This window comes from Ambystoma mexicanum, chromosome 8 (genome assembly GCF_040938575.1).
Source record: "Ambystoma mexicanum isolate Mex_15411 chromosome 8, UKY_AmexF1_1, whole genome shotgun sequence".
Taxonomy (NCBI): Eukaryota; Metazoa; Chordata; class Amphibia; order Caudata; family Ambystomatidae; genus Ambystoma; species Ambystoma mexicanum.
In genome coordinates this window covers 407,250,536-407,271,702 of record NC_090929.1, presented here as the reverse complement: position 1 = coordinate 407,271,702, position 21,167 = coordinate 407,250,536, and the positions used below count along the sequence as shown (strand labels likewise).

Here is a 21,167-nt window from a genome sequence, read left to right as displayed (position 1 = left end):
ATTAGCACAGAAGAGGCAAACATTTTACTTTGTTTTAGGACTTTTTATCTTGAGGTACGTTCTATCATTTAGGGCCTACATGTGTTTTTTTAGTTTTGATTGTGGTGTATGTGTAGCACATGACAACAATTTAGTGAAAACACAAGGGGCGAGGGATGTATCCCTATGTGAATAGCACTTGTGTATATACAGGGGTGAGATGTTTCGACGTTTAAATCAGAAATGTGCAATAATCTCCTGCTGAAAATACAAGGATTAAGTGTTATATCTATGTATTGAGGAAAGCAATGTACATATTGCCATATTGGGTCCTCCTTTTAAGATGACCTCCCCTATTACCAGAATGTAACCAGACTCATGATAAATGAACTTCTTTCTGACTTTTAAATATTGATATGACAGACAATTTAATCACCTTTTGACAACGTCCATGTTGAACAAAAGATATCGGGTGTGTTGATTCTCTCCGCAAGAAAGCCATATATTTTCTTTACATTTGTAAAAATGTTTAATGCATACATTGTTTTCTTCATTTTATATATTTTTCTAATTTCTATTTTTAAAACTGATTCCCAGCGTGCATCCATATTTGTGGGGTTCATGATCCAAGAAATGTTAGCACTAAAGGAAATGGTTCAAAACAATAGAACCAGATTGTGCCTTCAGATATTGCCACCAGCCCCATTCAGTCTGCCAATTTCCCTCCATATTCTGAACATACAGATGCCCCAAGTATTCCGATGTTTATAGGCAATGCTGGAGAACTGTACCAACAAGTAAGTGTCCATATTCACCCCACCGTCTATAAGTTCCCATGCTAAAACTAGTCCTTGGTCAGGTACAGTCTAGGACTGGTGGGGCAAGCCTGGATGCTCTTGCACCTATTCTAATCAAATTGAGGGATTATTTTTGTTGCTAGCAAAAAATGGTTCTGTTCCAGCCACCACAAGTGGAATCGAAGTGTATATGGAGGAAGGAGGACTAAGGGTACCTAAATTACTATGGTGAATAACATTTACTAACTTGGACAGCTCATGGGTGCTTTCCTACTGTTTTTACACCATTGCATTGAACTCCACGGAAGAAGTTTATTCCCTTTACAGCAAACCTGGCTTTGGCACTATCCTTAGTGTAACTATGCCAACCTTTGTTGCAGGGGGCTCTGGTTTACTACAAATTCTCCTGGAGGGGACCCTGAGGTGGAAGGCTCACAAGTCCCAATATAAACAGTTGAACTATTCATTTGACAACAATACCAATCTGTAATTCTGCATTACCATTTTTTCCCTTCACAGCAAAGATGTACATATTAGGCAAAAACAGGCTGCAGTTTGAATTTTGACATGTACAAAGACAAAGCTACATTTCCGTCACACATAACATTTCTTGTTATTATTGTAACCCTTTTGATGCTGTGCATGTTTTGTGCCAGTGTGCAGCTTTTTAAGGCTATACCCCATGTAGTGGTGGCACCTATACCCAACCTTTCTTTATGGAACACGGTTGCTTGCAAAAAAATGTTCTTTCTAACAAATTTGCAATAATGTCGAGAATCTACGTAAACCTGGGGGCAGCACAGCACACTGGTTAAAATAAGAAATGTAAAACATGTCATAATGAAATAAATTGTATCTTACTTTTTGTATGTCTCCTAATTTGAATAAAAAAGTTAATTCATAATAAGCTTTTCACTCTTTACCAGCGTAAACAAGCTTAGTTAAACACATGTGTATGAGTGCGATGCAAATAAAATATCAATATCAATTAGTTTAAAACATTGAGATTGGCCCTAATATGCATGGTGTAAACGATGAATGTATCTGGGGTAAAAATGTTCAAGTTCCAAGAAACTAGCTTGCCATGAAAGTCACTCGACCCCACAATTGTACACATGGACACACACAACCTTTGTTACTAGCCAGTGAGCAAGGGCAAGTGCACATTTTGAGACTAGAACATTCATTTGATAAATATATTGTCTGGACCTTCCCTTGTTGCATATTCAGAAGTGGTTAAATTACTGTACATTTTAACCACTTTGCTTTCCTCTGGGAGTGCAGCCTTGGCCACTCCGCCACGTTTACAACTAGGAGAATAAGGTGGATATAATAGAAACCCTGTTACCTAGTACTGTGCCGATTCCTCCCATACCACAAACTCGGTGGCCCAGAGCAATCTTCCTAAAATAACAGTTTTTGTTTTTTCAGTATTTGTTTTCACTAAACTTTGGCAGAGCTGCGTTATTCCAAAATCAGCATTTTGGTTTTGTCTAGCATACACCTATTGCAACATTAAAACAACTGTTTCTAGTGATCTGTCCCTGGCATACTGTATAATATGTTCAGATTATTTTGCACAATTTCTATTTCAGAAACCCACAGAAATGCAGAACTTGACCCAGTCACCACTGAAGAACAGGTGTGTGAGGTGAAGGGTTATCTGGCCAAAGTACGTGGTATTGCTGAAGTGTTGGCTCGCCGTCACATGAAAGTGGCATTTTTTGGCAGGTGATGAGTTTTTCTTTTTCCCAGAAAATGTGTGTAGGACATATATTCTGTCATGTGTGTGTGAAAGATGGATCTAAGCATCATGTCAGACTGTTTCCAAGTTGATTAGTACAGCTGTGGAAGTAGGGTAGGGTAAACATTATGTTAAACAATGCATGGCTAGAAGGAATTTGTCGGGATGTCAGTCTAAAGCAAAAAGTCCTCTGTCCAAAAAATAATTAATTTCCAACCCTCACTCTCTATATTCAACGTAGGAAAAGGGGGTAGCCTTATTGATCCAGAAGAATGGTTTCTATCTCCTGGATGTCAGCCAAAAGCTCACTTAGAATGGATTGTGTCCTCCCATGTATTCTCATCTTTGATTATCTCCTTCCAGCATCAGCTTCAAGGAGATGTTCAATGATGAGGAATATGTGGGAGGAACAGCCAGTCGAAAGGACATTACCAGGGGAAAGTAATTTGTTCTTCTGGCTGATTCAAATGAAATGTTCCTCTAAAGGGGTGCAAATCAAAGAACACAAAGTCTCATCTTAAGAGTGTTAGGGGGAGGACTCTCTCCCCCTGACCTTTCTCCAGCTTTTACAATGCCAAAAGAATGATCTTCTTCCCATGACCCTTTTCCAGAGTGTTCATAAGCACCACAGGGTATGTCTCTCTTCCCCTGGACTTTCTCCAATGTTCACTGTGTTCACAGCCTATCTGGTTCACTATCCTGCCAAGCACTGTGATTGTGACAGAGGTTGTGAAGACAGTTCATTGTTGGGTGTGGATCCCAGTCCCTTTTTGATTCTCAACAAGTGTACCTGGTTCACTATCCTGCCAGTTATTCCTTTGTCGGGCCCCAGGCCCCTGTGGTGTAGGCTTCTTTCTCTAGGACCCCCGACCCCTTTGGTCATCTTTCTCTTGGGTCCCAGACCCCTTTAGTTTCTTTCTCTCGTGGTGTGGGCAGCCCTGCTCTCCCATCCTGCCTGGGACTGCGACGAAGAAGATAACTCTGGAGGTAACTCATTATTGGATGCAGGTGCCAAACCTGTGTCCCACTGTGATATAGTCTCTCGGGGTTCCCAGCAAGCCTCCCAGTTTCCCCACCTGAGGGTTACTCGCCAGTCCCTGTTGGCTCCTTCTGGGTCTCTTGCCCCTGTTCAGAGACTTCCTCCTAAGTCTGAGTTCTGTGGTGGCTCTGCAACGGATTTTTACACTCGGGCATCATGTTCCAGGCGGACCACCTTTGCCAGCTTCCTGTCTCGGCTGAACCACGGTGGAACTCTCCTGGATGTCTCTGCTGACGGGTAAGCTTCCTGTTCCTGCCTTCTTCGTTCGGGTTCTGACCGCAGGCTCTGCAGCTTCCAATTCCTCCAGGGAGGATCTCTCTCTGTTTGAAATTTCCTGTTCGGAAATGTTTTACAACAGAGGGCGCTGCGTGTCGATGTCTGTCGACTCGATGTCCCTCGGAGGCCTTGTCTCGATGTCAAGGTCATCAATGGTATAAGCGAGCGTTGACTTCAGTTCCGTTTTTCCCGAAAGCTATCGCTTTGGATACGGTGCGCTTCGCTTCCTATCGAGAATCTTAGAGTAAAGTCTGAAAAATGGCATCATTGTTGGCCTCTTCGACTCCGAGATCGGTGGTTTAAGAAGTGCCAGGATTGTTGGGCGAAGATGTCCCTTGCGGACCCTCATTGGGCGTGTCTGTGGTGCCTCGGTTCCTCTCACGCTACCTTCGACTGTAAGGCCTGCCTATCGATGACTGCGAAAGCCCTGAAAGAGCGAAGAGGAAAACTAGCAGCAGGTAGGTCAAAATCCCCTTCAACGACCCTGTTGAAAAGACAGTCTTCAGACTTGTCGAGATATATTCCTCCTTGTCATAAAAAGACAAAGTTTGATATCACACACTGGTTCTCACCACTTGTCATCTTCACGACGTTCGAAGAAAAGACACCATAGGCTGTTGTCTTTGTCGAGTTCCTCCCCAGAACGGGTATAATGCCCAACAAAATCAGCCTCTCCAGCTGACTGGGAGAAGTTCAGAGTCAAAATGATGCAAGTAATCGAGAATGCGGCTTTGATCCCCTCAAAGACTTATGAAAGCCATGCCCAGGTCAAAAAACTTCACAAGAAAAAAGATAAGGGCAAAACCTGTGCGCCCCTTTCAGGCTCGGAAATATGTCCTTGAGAGCGGTCGAAGGATCCCTGGAGTCGAGACAAATCTTGCTCGAGGAAGAAGTCATCGACGTCGAAAGACTCCTCATCGGACCGTGACAGGTCCTCAACGCTAAAAGCGCAGAAACCCTAGACGTCGACGGTGTCAAAGATTTCGGCAACGCCATCAAGGATCGCAGAAAAGGTGTATACACCATTACGAAGAAAGGATTTCTTTGAGTCACTTTCTTCGATTTATGAGGAAACGGAACATTCTTTTGATGATTCACAACCTTTTGATCTTCAGTATGGAACACCTGGGGTCCCTGAACCCTTGATCTCAGAGGAATCAAGGATACAAGATGTACAGGAGTCCCTGCAAAATGCAAGCGTACTAGATACGTCCCCAAAATTAGAGATTGGGAGACCTACTGACCATGCTGAAGGGTCTTGCAGAAAATGTCCAGGGTGGTGGAATATATCGGCTTGAAAAGACCCACACCAATATATGAACAGGATGATCTGACTGACATCCTAGATAAAGGACCCCAGGAGGATCCTATTCTTCCTTTTCATGTGGCATTGCAAAGGAGAGTGAGTACAAATTGGAAAATGCCACAATTAATTCCGGCACTGAATAAGAAATTAACATCCAAATGCAGGGTGTGCAGTAGTAACCCCAGTTACCTGACAAAGCATCCCACTCCTGAAAGTTTGGTGGTACAAGCTGCCACATCAACCTCGAAACAAAACACATACCAGACTTTTCCCCTAGACAGAGTTGACAAGCGTTACGAAGCTTGGGCTAAGAAAGTTTTCTCTGCGGGATGTATGGCCCTAATATCAGCAAATTCTACTTTTACGTTGGTCAGATTCACTCATACTATTTGGGAATGTGTAGCAATGGCGGCTGATCATATCCCCGAAAGAGACAGATTTGAAAATCTAGTCCAGGATGGGAAGGACTCATAGTGCAAATCCCTCCAGACACGTCTCAACACTGCTGACAGTATCAGCAGGTCCATGGCGGTTAGTAAAGTAATGCGCAGATTTGCCCGGTTTTGCTCCAGATGTGAAATCCAGACTGCTTAACATGCCCTTTGACGGCACACATTTATTTGCTCGCAAGGTTGACGAGAGCCTGGAGAAACTGCAGACCTCCAAAGCAGCAGCAAAATCCCTAGGTGCTGCAATTAGACAGATACAAAACCACCACACCGGTACACCTTGGAGGGGTAGGTCCTTTCACTTTTACTCCTCAGTTGGACGGGGAGAGGACTTTCCAATCAAAGATGTCAGAAAAGATTTCCCTGTGGTGGATGGGTAAGAGGTACTAGAACTGCCCAGGCTGCGGCTGGTTTAACATCAGCCACTGCTCCAGCCACCTCAAAACCTCACTGAGGTCTTAGTTCACAAGACCTCAGTGGGAGGCAGACTCTCACTGCATCTGAAAGCATGGCGAGGCATTACTCCAGATGCATGGACATTGGAAACAGTTGCCCAAGGTTACTGCCTTCCCTTTCTAAAAAAACCTCAGTCATCCACCGGGGAACAACGCTTTCAAAGTCCCAGATCTGCTCCTTATGCAGGAAATCCTGACCCTGCTATAGAAAGTTGTTATAGAACTAGTACCTGTAGCGGAGAGGAACAAGGGTTGGTACTCCTCCTCCGCCACTTCCTAAATCCAATAAAGGACAGAGGATTGAGACCCATTTTGGACTTAAGACACTTAAACATATTCCTCAGGAAGGACAAGTTCAAAATGGTTACCCTTTCTCAGATCCTTCAGGCCCTCCAGCTTCAGGACTGGATGTTATCATTGGGCCTTCAGAATGCTTACTTTCATGTGCTTACCCATCACAAGCACAGACAGTACCTAAGGTTCGCCGTTGGTGGGTCTCATTATCAATTCCCCAGTTCTGCCATTTGGGCTGACCTCCACCCCAAGGGTTTTCACCAAGTTGATGGCGGTGGTGGCATCGAGTCTCAGGAGAGGGGGATTCACGTCTACCGCTACCTGAACGATTGGCTGATCAGGGCTAGTTACCCTTAACAGGGCCTGGAACATACCGCTCCACCTTTCACTCCCTTCACAGACTGGGCTTCTCCGTCGATTTCAAGAAGTCTCACATGATACCATCTCAAAAGTTCCAATTCATTGGAGCAGTCCTGGATACATCTCTGGGAAAGGCCTCGCCACCCGAGGTGATGGCTCAAGACCTTCTGCAGATGGTCACCAAATTCCAGAGTCCCCAGCGTCTCCCGGCCTTCGATTTTTCTGAGGTTGCTCGTCCTCATGGGATCCTGCATTTTTCTGTTGCCACAGGTGTGCCTGAGAATATCTCTCCAGTGGGCTCTCAGGACTCAATGATCTCAATTCTCAGGCAGGGTGTCGGGTCTCCTTCAGGTTCAAACAGAGTCGCTCAGGATCTCCTGAGATGGGCCTGCGAGGACAACATTTTCAAGGGAGAACCTTTTTGGCAACCATGGCCGGAGATAAAGGTAGTAACGGACGCCTCACTCACAGGGTGGAGAGCACATACCAACGACCTGACAATCGGCGGTCGTTGGTCTCCATCGGAGTCCAAACTACATATCAACCTTTTAGAAATGAGGGCAATCAGACTAGCGCTGAAGGCCTTTCTGCCCTCTGTACGGAGAAAGAATGTCCTGATAATGACAGACAACATAGGGCCTCATTCCGAGTATGGCGGTAAGGGATAGCGGCCACCGGTAACGAGACCGGTGGCGGTGATCCCTTACCGCCATACTCCGAGTTCCCTTTGCGCCCTCGCCCTTAACGCCTGCTTTGAGCAGGTGTTAAAGTCGAGGGCGCAAAGGGGCCTCCAAGCCAATAACGGTGACCGTAATGAACGGTCACCGTTATTTGCATCTTCCCCATTCCCATTGAGCCCTATGGGGGCTCATTTGGGAATGGGGAAGAGCCTTGGTGAATGGGGAATTACCGCCCCGCCAACCTTGGAATGGGGCGGTAATTCCGCCATCCACCAAGGCGCTGCCGGTCCGGGTACGGCGTCAACCAAGGCGTTAATAGCGCCATTGGTTAGCGCCGTACTCGGAATGAGGCCCATAGTGGCCATGTACTACCTCAACAAGAGAGGTCGTCTAGGGTCACTACCACTGTGCAGAGAAGCAATGCAGCGCTGGTACTGGGCAATTCAAGAAGGTATCTCCCTATCGGCAGTTCACCTAGCCGGAGTGGAGAATACGGCGGCGGACGCTTTGAGCAGGCAGAGCACAGTCTCCCACAAGTGGGAACTACCTCAGGAAGTCCTTCAAGAGATTTTCACCCTTTGGAGAACCCCCCGAGTGGATCTGTTCGCGACCGGTGTCAACCGAAAGTGCGAGCAGTACTGCTCAAGGGAATCTCCCCTAAGAGGAGCTCTACGAGACGCATTCCTAGCGGACTGGGAGGTTCCACTCCTGTACCCGTTTCCTCCATCCCCTTCATTCCTCAAGTCATCAGGAGGTTAAGGAAATCCATGATCCTAATTGCTCCAGATTGGGACTGGAGGACGCGGTACCTAGACCTTCTGGACATGTTCATCTGCCCTCCAATACGTTCTCTCTCTCTCTCTCTCTCTCTCTCTCTCTCTCTCTCTCTCTCTCTCTCTCTCTCCCCCTCTCTCTCTCTTTCTCTCTCTCCCCCTCTCTCTCTCTTTCTCTCTCTCTCTTTCTCTCCCCCCTCCCTCTCTCTTTCTCTCTCTCTCTCTCTCTCTCTCTCTCTCTTTCCCTCCCCCAGCTGCTGCAGGGATAATAATGAGGATCAATTTAAATGCAATACACCTATGGCGATATCATTTTTATTACACTTAGCTAACTTGGGGCTCCAGGTTGGTACAATCAAGGGGCATCTTGCACCGCTCTATTTTTAAGCGCTCTTCTGAAGAGGTATCTTTCTTCAAGATCCCCCTTGTGATACAATTCTTAAAAGGACTGACACATGGATTTCCCCCAGTCCCATTTCAAGTCCCATTTTGTGACCTCAACTTGGTGTTGAGGTGTCTAATGTGTGCTCCTTTTGAGCCTATCCATACCTGACCTTTAAGGTTATTAATTGTAAAGAAATCAGCCCAAAGAGTGAGTGAACTTCAGGCCTTCTCCTGCAAGCCTCCTTATACAATCATCTATAAGGACAAGGTGGTCTTTAAGGTGAAGCCGACCTTCTTACCTAATATTGTGTCTGAGTTACATTTAACTCAGAAAATAATGTTACCTTCATTTTATCCTCCTCCGCATCCTGGAAAGGAAGAGGAGAGGTTACACAGGCTTGATCTAAGGCATGCACTGACATTTTACATCTCCAGGTTTCTAAAATAAGACACAATGACCAACTTTCTGTAGGTTACACGGGCCGCAAGTTGGGTATGGCAATTTCGAAACCAACTTTGTCACGATGGATCGTTTTAGGAATATCTGAATGCTACAGATTAGCTGGAAAGGATCCCCCAAAGGGTCTTGGAGCTCAATCGACCAGGGGCATGGCTACCTCCTCTGCATTACAGAGGGGTGTCCCAATTAAAGATATTTGTGCGGCAGCCACATGGTTGTCCGTACACACATCTACCAAACACTACAATCTGGACTCTTCCTCAAGCTGGGAAGGTTTATTTGGAAAGGCTATGCTACATTCTGTGCACACAGACCTATAAAGGAACTCTACATTTTTGAGTCTAAAAATTCTGACTCCCTCCTCCAGGAATACATACACTGCTTTGGGAGTTCATCATAAGATGAGGAATACGTGGGAGGACACAATCCATTCAAAGAACAAGTTACTTACCCATGTTAACGTTCTTTCAACTGGATGTTCCTCCCACATATTCCTCATCGCCCCTTCCAACCTGCCCCGCAGTAGAATTTTCATGTGATTGCAGTCTTCGCTCTTTAAGGAGCAGTAACTGTCTGGTGTAGGATATCCTATACATGCTTTATAAACGGAACTGAAGCCAACGGTCGCTGCGCATGCTTTATACCATTGATGACATTGAGATGGAGCCCTCCGAGGGACATCGAGTTGATAGACATGGAAGCGCAGCGCCCTCTGCTGGAAAATATTCTGAAGCAGCTGAAGCTGGATATGGAAATAACATAAGATGAGGGATACGTGGGAGGAACATCCATTCGAAAGAACGTTACCATGGGTAAGTGACTTGTTCTATTTCAGCAGGGCCTCGGCCAATAGAATTTCTATGAAGACTAGACTGCTGAGCCTGGTTCACAGAGGTGCTCTCTATGCTTCTGCACCTCCTCCCCGTCTCATCACTGATCTCAAGGACTCCTAGTGAGTCAATTGTCCTTGTCTCAGTACTGGTCTTGAGGAAACAAATGGGAACACTAGGGATGGTGTTGCAGGAAGGAAGACTGATTAGGCTTAGGTGGGCTATGGGGGACACCATGTTCTCCCTGGATTGTCACTTGTCCCATAGGGGGTTTCCCATGAAATCCACCCGCTCAGTACCACCCTCACCCCCCCACTCACCTGGCCTCATGGGAAGGGGCACCCTTAGGGGAGAAGGGACGACATCTGGGGATTCATCATACTGTGCACGTAAATTGATTTTCCTCATTTTTGTGGGAAGAAGCAAAACAAATGTTAAAAAATATGCTAAATGGTATAGCAAAACGGAAAAGGGAGGATGGTACGAGAGTGGCATGCCTGGATTTTAAAAATAAAGAAGCTCTACAAGGGCCTAATGTAAATGCGAAGGAACTGTGAAAGCTTTAAAACCTTTGTAAGGCTTACTGTACGATGCATGTACAAAAGTGATGGCAGCAGGTGTAACTCTCCCTCTCTCCTCCTCTCCCCCCCCCTTCCCCTCACCCCCTAATTGCGTTCTGGCTTTTTGCCTATAATCCTCTGCCCGTCTGTGCCCTATGGACAGGTTCGATCATAGTTTTGACCTTCTTATCCCACTTTTAATGCTCATGATGTCTAGAACCGAAAGTGAGCATAATCCTGCAGACATCTGGAGGGGGTGGGGGGTGGTCCTTGAGCGTAGCTAGCTGACCTGGAAGATTGCTTCTTAGAATGGGGCAGTAAGTATTTTTTTGTCACAGTGGTACTTTACTCTTGTCAAATGTTAGGTTTGAGGCAAGAGGAGTGGACAGTACTCGTGCAAAAGGCTGTAGTCCTGTTTTGGTTATATCTTGTGTTCTAGGACGAGCAATGGGAAGAGCACAGTGATCAATGCTATGCTTTGGGACAAAGTCCTTCCCTCTGGCATTGGACACACAACCAACTGCTTCCTGCGTGTAGAAGGAACAGAAGTAAATGAGGCCTACTTGACGACTGAGGGCTCAGAAGAGCGGAGGAGTGTGAAGGTGAGTTGGATTTGTGGGAAAGAGATATCTCCTTAGAGTTGTTAAAAGGAGCACTTGAATATGCTATCATTGCTTGTATTGGGATAAGGGCGGTGGTGATCTTGATGACACTTGTTCTTTGGTGAAAGACTCCCATTAGTCTCTTCTGACTTTCAGTAGCTGAGCACATAGTCTTTCTCATTTCCCCTCTGATCAGATATGTCTTCTGACTTCCTCCACTTAGTCTGTTGCATTTTCATTTTGTGTCTCTTTTGCTTTTCATATTACTTGGACTTCATCTTGGATCGGCTCACTCCATGGCTTCCTTTCCCTATCGCTATTCACCCCTTTCTCTTCCCTTTTCTGTTTTTATTTTTTTCTTGCTATTTCTCATTTTCTGTCATGCTTTTTGTCACTCGTTCTGGCTCTTTTTTTAAAATCCCTTTCACAGTCTCTATCAAGGTCTTTGTTTTCATTTCACTTGGTCTCTGACACTTTATTCTTGTTTATTCTCAGACTGTAAACCAGCTGGCTCATGCTCTCCATCAGGATGACCTTCTCGACTCTGGCTGTCTTGTCAGTGTAATGTGGCCAAACTCCAAGTGTCCTTTGCTTAAGGACGACCTTGTGCTGATGGATAGGTGAGGCACCCAAAACAGTATACTTATCAAACTATAGCACACTCTGTTTGTGGAAGACTGAGCACAATACATGTCAGTAATGTTTGCCTGCCTTTGTACTCTTAGTGTCAGGATAATCAGACCTACGTCCTATGCAGGATCAAGCAACAGATTGCAAGTGCTTTGGAACGGACAAATACTGCTCTTGTGATTCATATTTGCACCTTTCCCTTCCACTGCCTTTCATGTCCTGAGACTGTACAGCTTTTTATATATTCCTGCCCTGGGTCTCTTCAATGTCCGCCTTGATGGGACCACATAGCTGGGATTCATGCATGCAGTGTTTTTCCCCACTCAACCATGTTCATGCAACTATGACAAAATGTCTGCCTAGTATGGGACTTTGTTTTAATGTCAGTTCTTGCCCCTAACTTATTTACACCATCATCTCTACCAGCCCACCACCATAAGACTGCAAAACTAGTTTAAATGTGCTGCACATTCAAACATACTCTGTACCTTTTTCTCTCTCAGTCCAGGCATTGATGTCACCACAGAGCTGGACAGCTGGATTGACAAGTTTTGTCTGGATGCAGATGTGTTTGTATTAGTTGCAAACTCTGAGTCCACATTGATGCAGACGGTACGTTTTCCAAGTGACAATCCCACCTCTGTACTGCTGCAATTTGAACCACTGTGAACTGTCTTGTGCTTTTTTACTGTAGGAGAAACAATTCTTCCATAAGGTGAATGAACGCCTCTCCCGCCCAAACATCTTCATTCTGAACAACCGCTGGGATGCCTCTGCCTCAGAGCCAGAATATATGGAAGAGGTTTGTGGCACTGATTTAATTATCTTTGACTTTACAGGCCTTTAATGAGAGGCACGCATTTACAGATTTTCCACCAAGACATAGTGTTTGTAAAATAAAAGTGCTTACTCAAAAGTCCATATCGGATAAGGATTTCAATGCCCTACTCTTGACTTGTGCATTTACTTTCTTAATTTCCCCTTGGCTAGGTGTATCCTATTTCCCCAGTGGTCTGCCATGAACCCTTGTGCAGTATACTACACCATGCCTTTTGTGGAGAAGCCTGCCCTTTTTATAACTCCACACTGATAGTTTCCTTTGTTTTCTTCTAACGGAATAGCAGGTGTTGGGGAAATGCGTCCACAACCCTCTGGTGAGGCATGTGAAAATATCTATTCTAATGATACACAGGGTTCCAACCAAATAGACAAAACTCTATTGGTAGCTATGGTCGAGCAGTAACGCTTCACTAGCGGGAGGCAGAAAGGGTGGTGTATAGGTACAGTTAGTCCCAAATAGACACTACAAGAGAATACATTAAACAGATGTACTGACAAATATATGCTCTTTATAATAGGATTACTTATTATAAATACAATGTTTGGCTGAGAACTTTCAGTTATACTAGGACAATGTGTGTATTTTTTTTATCTAAATGCTTGCATTTCAGTTAATTTGCATACCTGCAATGCTTTCCTCATGTGGCTCTGAACTGGAAAACTTTCAGCGATGGCTACTGAGTGACACTGTGACTTGGCTCAAATGGCCTATTCCACTACATATTATGTTACCAAACTTAAGTTAAGAGTAGGTTAAGGTGATCTAAATTTATCGCAACAAAACCCTTCAGCGTGAGAAGTTGGGAGCATCCTAACTCGGCATCCCTCCCACTCCGGACAATGTCACCTATGATGCTATTTTGTATCTCATTTTGAATCCCTTCTGGTGTATGTTGTATGTGCTCATGGGCTTTACAAAGGGGGATGCAGTTTTATGTTCAGCTCTTCCCACGTCTGCTGAATTTCAATGGTTTTGTGAAATAAATCAGATAATCGTAACTCTATTAACTAATTTTTTCACTAAATTTCAAGGCTTTTGTTATACTATACTACACTACTGTTTCATCTTGGTCCACTAGCCATGTTGCACTACTTGTTTAGAGGGAAGGCCTTGAGCCACGGCCAGTAGCCCCGGCCTACCGGCCAAGGCCAAAACCACCTCCCTCGTACTTAACCAGATCCCCCCCTACTCCTAGCCTAAGTCAGTGGTCAGCTGCATCAGGGTCCACTGCCTTTCGGCATTTTCCATTGGCCCACTACCATGGCCTTCGGCCATGTACACTGTCCATGTTGACATAAATATTAAAAAATACATATTGTGACAATTCACAGGATCTTGTCCCTGCTCCCCAGAGGGAAGACCTTCCCTATGAGGCTACAGAGGTGAGCCTGCTATGCAACAATGCCCCTAGCGGTGGTGGAAAGCGGGACATAACAGTGAGAGACTCCCCTCATGGGGACTCCTGTTCTGTATTGGAACTCCCTAACCCCCTTGGCTTTGAGGCCATGAAATCCTTGAGGTCCTTCAAGAACCAACCTGAACGTAGTCATCTCCCAAAAGTACTGGGAATAGGAAGATTGAAGGAGCGATGCAAATTACCTTTTCCAAGTCTATACAGTACTGAGAAGAGGTGGCCCCAAGAAGGCATGTAGAAAAATCCATTGAGACAAACAAAGGACTATGGAACTCCGCTGGGGAGAACCCAGCTACAGGATATAAAAACCAAGAAGGCACTCCATGAAGAAAGAACCTAGCGTGAAGCCTGTCGGCCCCGGGAGATTCAAACCTGGGAACGAGGAAGTGAGCAGGAGAAGCTGGTCCTCGGTCGTGAGGGCACCCTTTAATAGTCTGCTGTAGTACGCAGAACCGACCTATGCAGAAGCTGGAGAGAGGCAGACGGCGTAACCTCAAGGAGGTGGACCGTGCAGTCCTTCAACTACGCTGACACGAAAGGCCAAGAAGCCCGCAGAGCCAGTGCAGTGGGAGGGAGGGAGGGAGGGAGAGAGGGAGAGAGGGAGACACAGACACAGAGACAGAGACACAGACAGACAGACAGACAGACACAGACAGACAGACAGACCAACACCCTGGGAAGAACCATTGACTTGCCCCCATCAGAAGGAAGTAACAGGAGATCTAGTAGGGGGTTTGGGCAAGAGTAAAGACTGCTTCAGGAGTAATCTCCCTCATCACAGTAATTGCAAGAATGATACCAAGAGTGAAGAATGTCTCGTTAGTAATCTGCTTCGTCCGATATCTCACTTGTCACAGTAATTACAACCTGCTGGGGGTTAATAACGTGCCCTCCTTTTGTACGGGCATGTCCGAGATGGTTGGTAGAGAGTAGTTATAAGGTGTATTCATGTATAGGTATTTACTAACAGTTACAAGAAAAAAAGAATGGGTTGTTTGTTATGTATTCTGTTCTATGTCGAACACCTTCAGAGAAATCTCTCTCCTTTCTATGTCTCGCATGACTTTCTGCTATGCCACCCTCTGGGGTGCTGTGGCCTCCGCATGGTGGGGAATGGGTTGACCCAGGGACGGTGGGGGGGCGGGGTGAGGGGGAAACAGGTGTGTTGGTGAGGTGATTTTGCCTCAGTTGGTCAGTGAGCACCCTTGTCAGGGGAAGGGGGGTGGAAGATTCCGCAAGAGGGTTAGGCGATCCATTAGGCGGGAGAGGAGAGAGAGCAGTGGGGATTGCTTCGGTGTAGGAAAGAGGGGAATTTATGAGCTCCTGAGGGCCTGTCTGGTTCTTTCAGGCCAGCCCAGCCTGTTTCAGGTCCTTTCCCGCTCAGGGAGATAGTCTTCTTCCTATGCCAGCCAGTGTTGCGGGCCCCATGCATTACTCGTTTGTGTGAGGAATGAAATCAGAGCGCTTACGCAGCGGTTCGGTGAAGCAGTCCCTCTGGGGTCGGGCGCTCCAGTAAGGTGCACAGTTGTTCGACATTCCAGGGCCGACGAGTATGAGTAGCATGCTCTCTTGTGTGTTTCCACTGTCCCGGACCGTGTTCCACTCTGGTATTTGTCTGGTACCACTAAGGTAGGAAGGGGGAGAAAGAACCTTGTGAAAGGAGGGTGAGAGAAGCATTTTGTGACGCGCTTTCTCAGAGGACGTTTTCTGAAGTTTCGTGCCGTGTGTTACACTCCCTGTAACGGGTACCCAGAGGACATACCGACTGCCCTTTCACCCACCGTACCTGCTCTTGGTGGTCATGGAAGTCTTGTAGCATGAGACTGGACCGGCCGCATGGCTGGTATGCAGCCTGTGCAGTGTTTGCTTCTATTCTGAGGCACCCCTAGTCCGTAAAAGAAAAAATAACCAAGCGCAAAGGGAACCAGGGTAGCAGGTTTACAGCTTGAGCAGGATTGATTGGGCACAGAGGGAGCCTTATATATATATGTGCTAGACAAATCTAGTAAGGTGCTCATTTTCGTAGGCCTCCGCTGTCCTCACAGTATTGTTTTGCTTCATAGATTAAGCTGTGGGTCAGATATTAGTTATTCTGCCTGTGGGGAGCATTTTTGGTTTTCTCGCTCAGGCGGCCCTAGATTAGTGGAGGCCAGCCAGTTTTCTGTTCTTGGCCTGTTGGGGTCTGATGCACTGTCCGTGTGTGTGTATTGTTGATTGTGTGGCGGGCTGCAGCTGACTCTAGGCATGCGCTAAGACCTAGGGGCACCCCTTTTCCAAACTCTCTCGAATGGGTTGTGAGTGATGAGGCTGGTGCCTACCACTGAGGTGCTGTTATGGTACCATGCATCTAAATGGTGAAAATAATGAAATGTAACAAAAGTGGGTGTTTCTAATTTACTCATCACTGGTCCACGCAGACTGTTAACGCGAATCTTAGGTGTAATCTCACTAATCCATAAGGTCTTTCCTCCTACAGCATCTGTTAACAGGGCCTTCCTGTGTATGTAATTAGGCCTATTTAGGCATGGTAGTTTCAGGCATATCAACTATTGACCTAAATTACGTTTATGACCTGAGCAAGTCATAGTGCATTGATAAAGCCGGTGCATAGGGATGGGTATGTGCTCTGTTTACATAGTATGTTAACGGCATTGTATGCTACTTATTGATTTTATGTATTAATTCATGGCTGCGATATAAAATTGCTACCAAATGTCTACGTTTAATATATCTTGTATTAATTGATGTCTAGGACATCTATGCCACCTATTCAATTATGTATGGAGCCAGGCTATGTATTTATTTATTGAAGCCTAATATATAAGTCGAAAAAAAAGAGAGTTTTCTCCTGGTTTTCTTGCTTCAGTAGTTCAAAGAATAGTTCTAACACAGTGTTTATTGCGATACAGTTTTCGCTTTTACTCTTGCTGGTGCTGAGTTGCTTTTAACATTCAGTTGGTATGCATTAATACATTTAGGGGCAATTGTGTCCCTTGTTTGTCCCTTGTTTGTCAGCCGACACGTGTTTCGACCCGTGGGTCTTTATCAAGGCTGATGACGATTCAAAATCATGTGAAGTGTGCAGTTTGTGACATAGTTGTGACATATATAACATTAGTGTGCAGTGAGTGGTGTTTGTTGAGGTGGAGTGTTTAGGCACGTAATGCAAGGTAAATTGGCACAAACATTTTGATGCAATGACAAAATATTCAAAACAGAGGGAGAGAGGAGAAAGCACAGAGGAAAGGTTAGCAAGGGTGTGGTTGAGGGTAGTTGACTGGTCATCTTGCCTAACCTTTGTGACACGAGAAACATAAAAGCTTAAAGCCCTTTTGCAGTCAAATCTATAAAGCCTCTCCCTTACAGGATGAGGTGGAAGGTAAAAGGTCAGCAATACAATATTTTCTGGGATAGGTGGAATTCTGAAACCACCTTCGGCAGAAAGGTGGGGACAGACTCTCAGAATTATTTTTTTCCTTATAAAATGGTGTGAACGGCGGTTTGCACGACAAAGCCTTCAACTCGCTGAACTTGCATGCAGATGTATTGGCCGTTACAAAGCTTGTCTTTGGTAAACTCATTATAATATATATGTTGACAATTCATAATCTGCAAGTTGTAAATTCAGATTTTGAGTTATTTCATCATTAATCCTTTTTATTTTTCTTCAAAAAATAAATACCTGCCAGGCTCTATCAATAAAATTTGCCAGGGCATATTGTGTTGTTACATCCTTTAAATGCATAAATAAACATCTTCTACTTTCCTAATTCTGTTTTAATTTAGTGTGGATTTCAAATAGCACCATTTTTCATATAGATGGCATACAAATAAAAAATGGCATATATTTTCATCCCATATTTCACAGTATTTACAATTGGATTGTGCAGGATTATCTCCTCTCCAGCAGGCAAAAAAACTGGCTAAGCGGTAGTTCCCAGTCTTTCCTGATTACCTCATCCGCTGGAGCTGCTGAACACCACAAACCCTCCAAGGTGTTCAGTCGAATACTGATCACAAAAACAGCAGAAGTCCCAACACCCCTGAGAGAACTCTTAACTTCTTATTAACTTTTAACTGAAGAAATAACTTCTTGGATTATTATTTTCGATAAACTTTCAGAGTAATGTTCTTTTTCTTTGGACTAAAATGTTCCAAAAAAATTCCTTTATTTATTCTCAGTTTCTAAGGGAGTTCTCGTGGCTCGTATCCAGAATCCAAAACTCAATTTAAAGGGATCAATGTCTCAAACGAGTTCAGGGTGCTTAAATAACATTTTCAGTCATTTAATGCTCTGCTTTTCAAAACCAAAAACGTTAGCGGAGATCCTAACCAAGAGTGCCCCTTGCGTGCGCAGACTCAATAGAATGTTGTCACAAGAGAAATGCTTCTCCCTTCCAGGCTTCGCTTTCCTGCGCAATAGTCAGACCTGGAGAGGCTAGTCTCTAACGTATGAGCGCTGCATGTCCCTCATTCAGAAATGTTTGCTGCTTTGAAATCTCCTGGAAAAGGATTACAAAATGCACAGCAAAGGTGGTCTGACCGCCGCCTGACTCTATAACGTTAAACAAAGGGATTGTGGAAGATTCGCTTCACAGAGCAAACGCACAACGAGTAAGACCAACAGTTCTAGTCCTAACGTTTGTGGGAGCTCACTTCGTTACTCAAACCAATTGATCAGTGTAATCCGAAGTGTGCCTGAGTTCATTTATTTTGAGTTCACAAGTCATTAACACTCCAGTTATCTAACTAAATACCTAAACTAAGTTTTATCAATAAAGGAACAAATTTACAAGCTTCAGTTTTTTTTCTTCTGGAAAATGTCTTTTAAATAAAACTAGACCACAGTGCACCCACCAAGAACTCTGCTTGTCTTGACCCACGCTGTTCTTCCTGTAGATATTCCCAAAACCTGACTAAGCTCCCAAGTAGGCTTCAAAGTTCCGAGCTTCCTAATACAGGACCATCCTGCTTGAGGAAGGACAATGAGAGGCAGTTGAAAATGTCCATTCAGATTCAAAGTTCCAATTGTCCTCCATCGGCTGCCCTGTTCATCTTCACCAATCATCTTCTCAGTCATTCACAGCCATGATTGCTTGGGGAATCTTCTTTCTTAAGACAAATTAGTTAAGGCCTAAACCAATTTACAACCACATAAAAATTCCTCTTTGACTTAACCCCACCAAACTTCCACAACATGACAGGATCTGCCAAATATTCCAGCACTTCACATCCCCAGGACATGACAATGTTTACCATCAATGGTAATATAAATAATTTTCAAATCCTATGCTTCCTTTTAAAGTTAAATAGGAGGATGCTAGATCCATTTTTTAAACTGTTTTGTAATGTGGTCTTATAATGGGGGGCCAAAGGATCTGGGGTTATCTCAAAAGCTTGGCATTTCAAACTTCTGAGCTATTGTTTTGAAAAATGACAGTCATGGTATCTTCAATGCCCCTTGCTGTCTCAATAGCTTGCACACCTGCCAAGTGTTCTAATGAGTAAGACATATTCCATATTAACCAGTAGGTCAGTGGTTTCAAATCCTATGCTTCCTTTTAAAGGTAAAGAGGTGGAGATTAGACCTGCCCGATGGCTTGTGCTGCGTATCTCCATTATGTGATGAATCCGATGGAGCCCTCACTGTTTTCCTGGTGGTGACCTTCCTCCCCCTCCCCCCCCCAAGTGGCCAGGGGGCGGCAGCCGCTACCTGATCCTGAGCTTTGGGGCGGCTATATGAGGGAGGGTCACATGGGAGAAGACAGCCTCCGGGGAGATGTCCTGGCCCCATCGGGTGAGACATGGTATCCCCCGTTTTCCCTTGAAAATAATCTCCCCATGTCTGAAACCCCTCGTGGCCTATTGTCATGCTTCTACTCCTTTTCCTATGAAGAACAGGGAAACCCCTTTGTGGGAATGTGAGCCGGAGACAGCGTTGGATGACCAAGGCCTTTGTCAGGCAAACAGGTAGTCCATTCTTCTCAGACAAAAAGTAGGAAAATGAATACGTTTGTTTTTCCTTCTTGATTCAGGAAAAGGTTCAGCTCCTTATATGGTCTCACTAGGTTCCTCTCATTCGGTTTAGGTCTGCTCTTAATAGGCCCTAAGAAATTCTCTCTCCTCCGTATCACTGTCCAGCTCCGGCAAGAAGCAGAAACAGAATGACACTTTGTATCCTCTTTGCTTTGTTTTTTAGTGCATGCTCGCATCAGTATCCAATCCGTATTAGGGGGGAGTTCATGTTCAGTACTTATCATGTGATCAGCGTCACACCCCTAGCCCCCTAGTTTGATCCCTTGATATATGGCCACTGTAGCCCTCGTCTGTCGGTAGACTGTTCGCAATGAAGGATCTAGTTTTCCAGCGGTGCTCCCTCGTTCTCCCAAGCAGGTTAAGTGCTGCGCTCTCAGTCTCAACGTCGGAGCGCTTACCTGCTCTGTCACTGGACCTGTGACATGGTCCGCATCGGAGGGAGCATAGCCGGGGCTCTCCGCGTCGAAGGAAGCAAAGCCGGTGCTAGACAAAGTTTCCACTCCTCTCCACCTGTCCACTGCCCTGTCTGTTCCATATTCCAGTGGTTGTAGGCATTTCTCCGCAGTCTGCCCGCCGTCATAGGCACACACTTCCATAAACCCTCACCGAAGGATCTAGTCATTCGGGCAGGTCAGAGGTATGAGACAAATAATCAGCAACTACTTGAAACTTGGCCTGTTTGTGTAGTGTCTGAAACGGAAAAGGCTGTAATGTAAGATTCTGTTGTTGGAGTCTTTCTGAACAGCCAACCACTGCAGGGGTGCATTGTTGGTGAATACAGTAAATGTCCGTCCCAGAAGATGGTAACACAGCCCACTGAATAGCCAAGCACTCTTTTTCTATGGTGGAGTAGGCCAACTCGGGGGCAAATATTTTGCAGCCACCGGAGAGAGGTCAGCAACAGTCCCTTTTGACAGAACCGCCCCTAAGCCGCTTCCCATGGTGTCTTGTCTGTAGGTAGAACTGGCTTGTGAAGTCTGGGCATCTTAACACTGGGTGGGTGGAAATGATGGTCTTGAGATGCTGGAAGGCCTTGATTGCTTCTTAGTATGATGTCAGATCACCAGAGTGGGAAGACTTAAGAGCGTCTGTAAGGGGTGCAGCTATGGAAGAGAACAGAGGGATAAAGCATCTTTAATATCCGGCAAAGCCCAAAAAAATGCCTTAATGGCTTTCCTTGTTGTCGGAAGTTGTAACTGCAGTATCACCTCAACCTTGTTTACTTGGGATCTGATCTCACCCCTTCCTATGGTGTACC

The 21,167-nt window shown here is 45.2% G+C and overlaps 1 protein-coding gene across 2 annotated transcripts in view; it reads left to right on the top strand.

Annotated features, from left to right (window-relative positions):
* MFN2 (mitofusin 2) overlaps nucleotides 1–21,167 on the top strand; it is a 383,353-nt gene that overhangs the window by 178,246 nt on the left and 183,940 nt on the right. For both annotated transcript variants that reach the window (XM_069609906.1, XM_069609907.1), the window contains exons 3-7: nucleotides 2,372–2,507; nucleotides 10,826–10,988; nucleotides 11,484–11,608; nucleotides 12,122–12,230; nucleotides 12,313–12,420. In XM_069609906.1, the coding sequence (XP_069466007.1) occupies nucleotides 2,372–2,507; nucleotides 10,826–10,988; nucleotides 11,484–11,608; nucleotides 12,122–12,230; nucleotides 12,313–12,420 (641 nt within the window). The remainder of the gene's footprint in view (nucleotides 1–2,371; nucleotides 2,508–10,825; nucleotides 10,989–11,483; nucleotides 11,609–12,121; nucleotides 12,231–12,312; nucleotides 12,421–21,167) is intronic.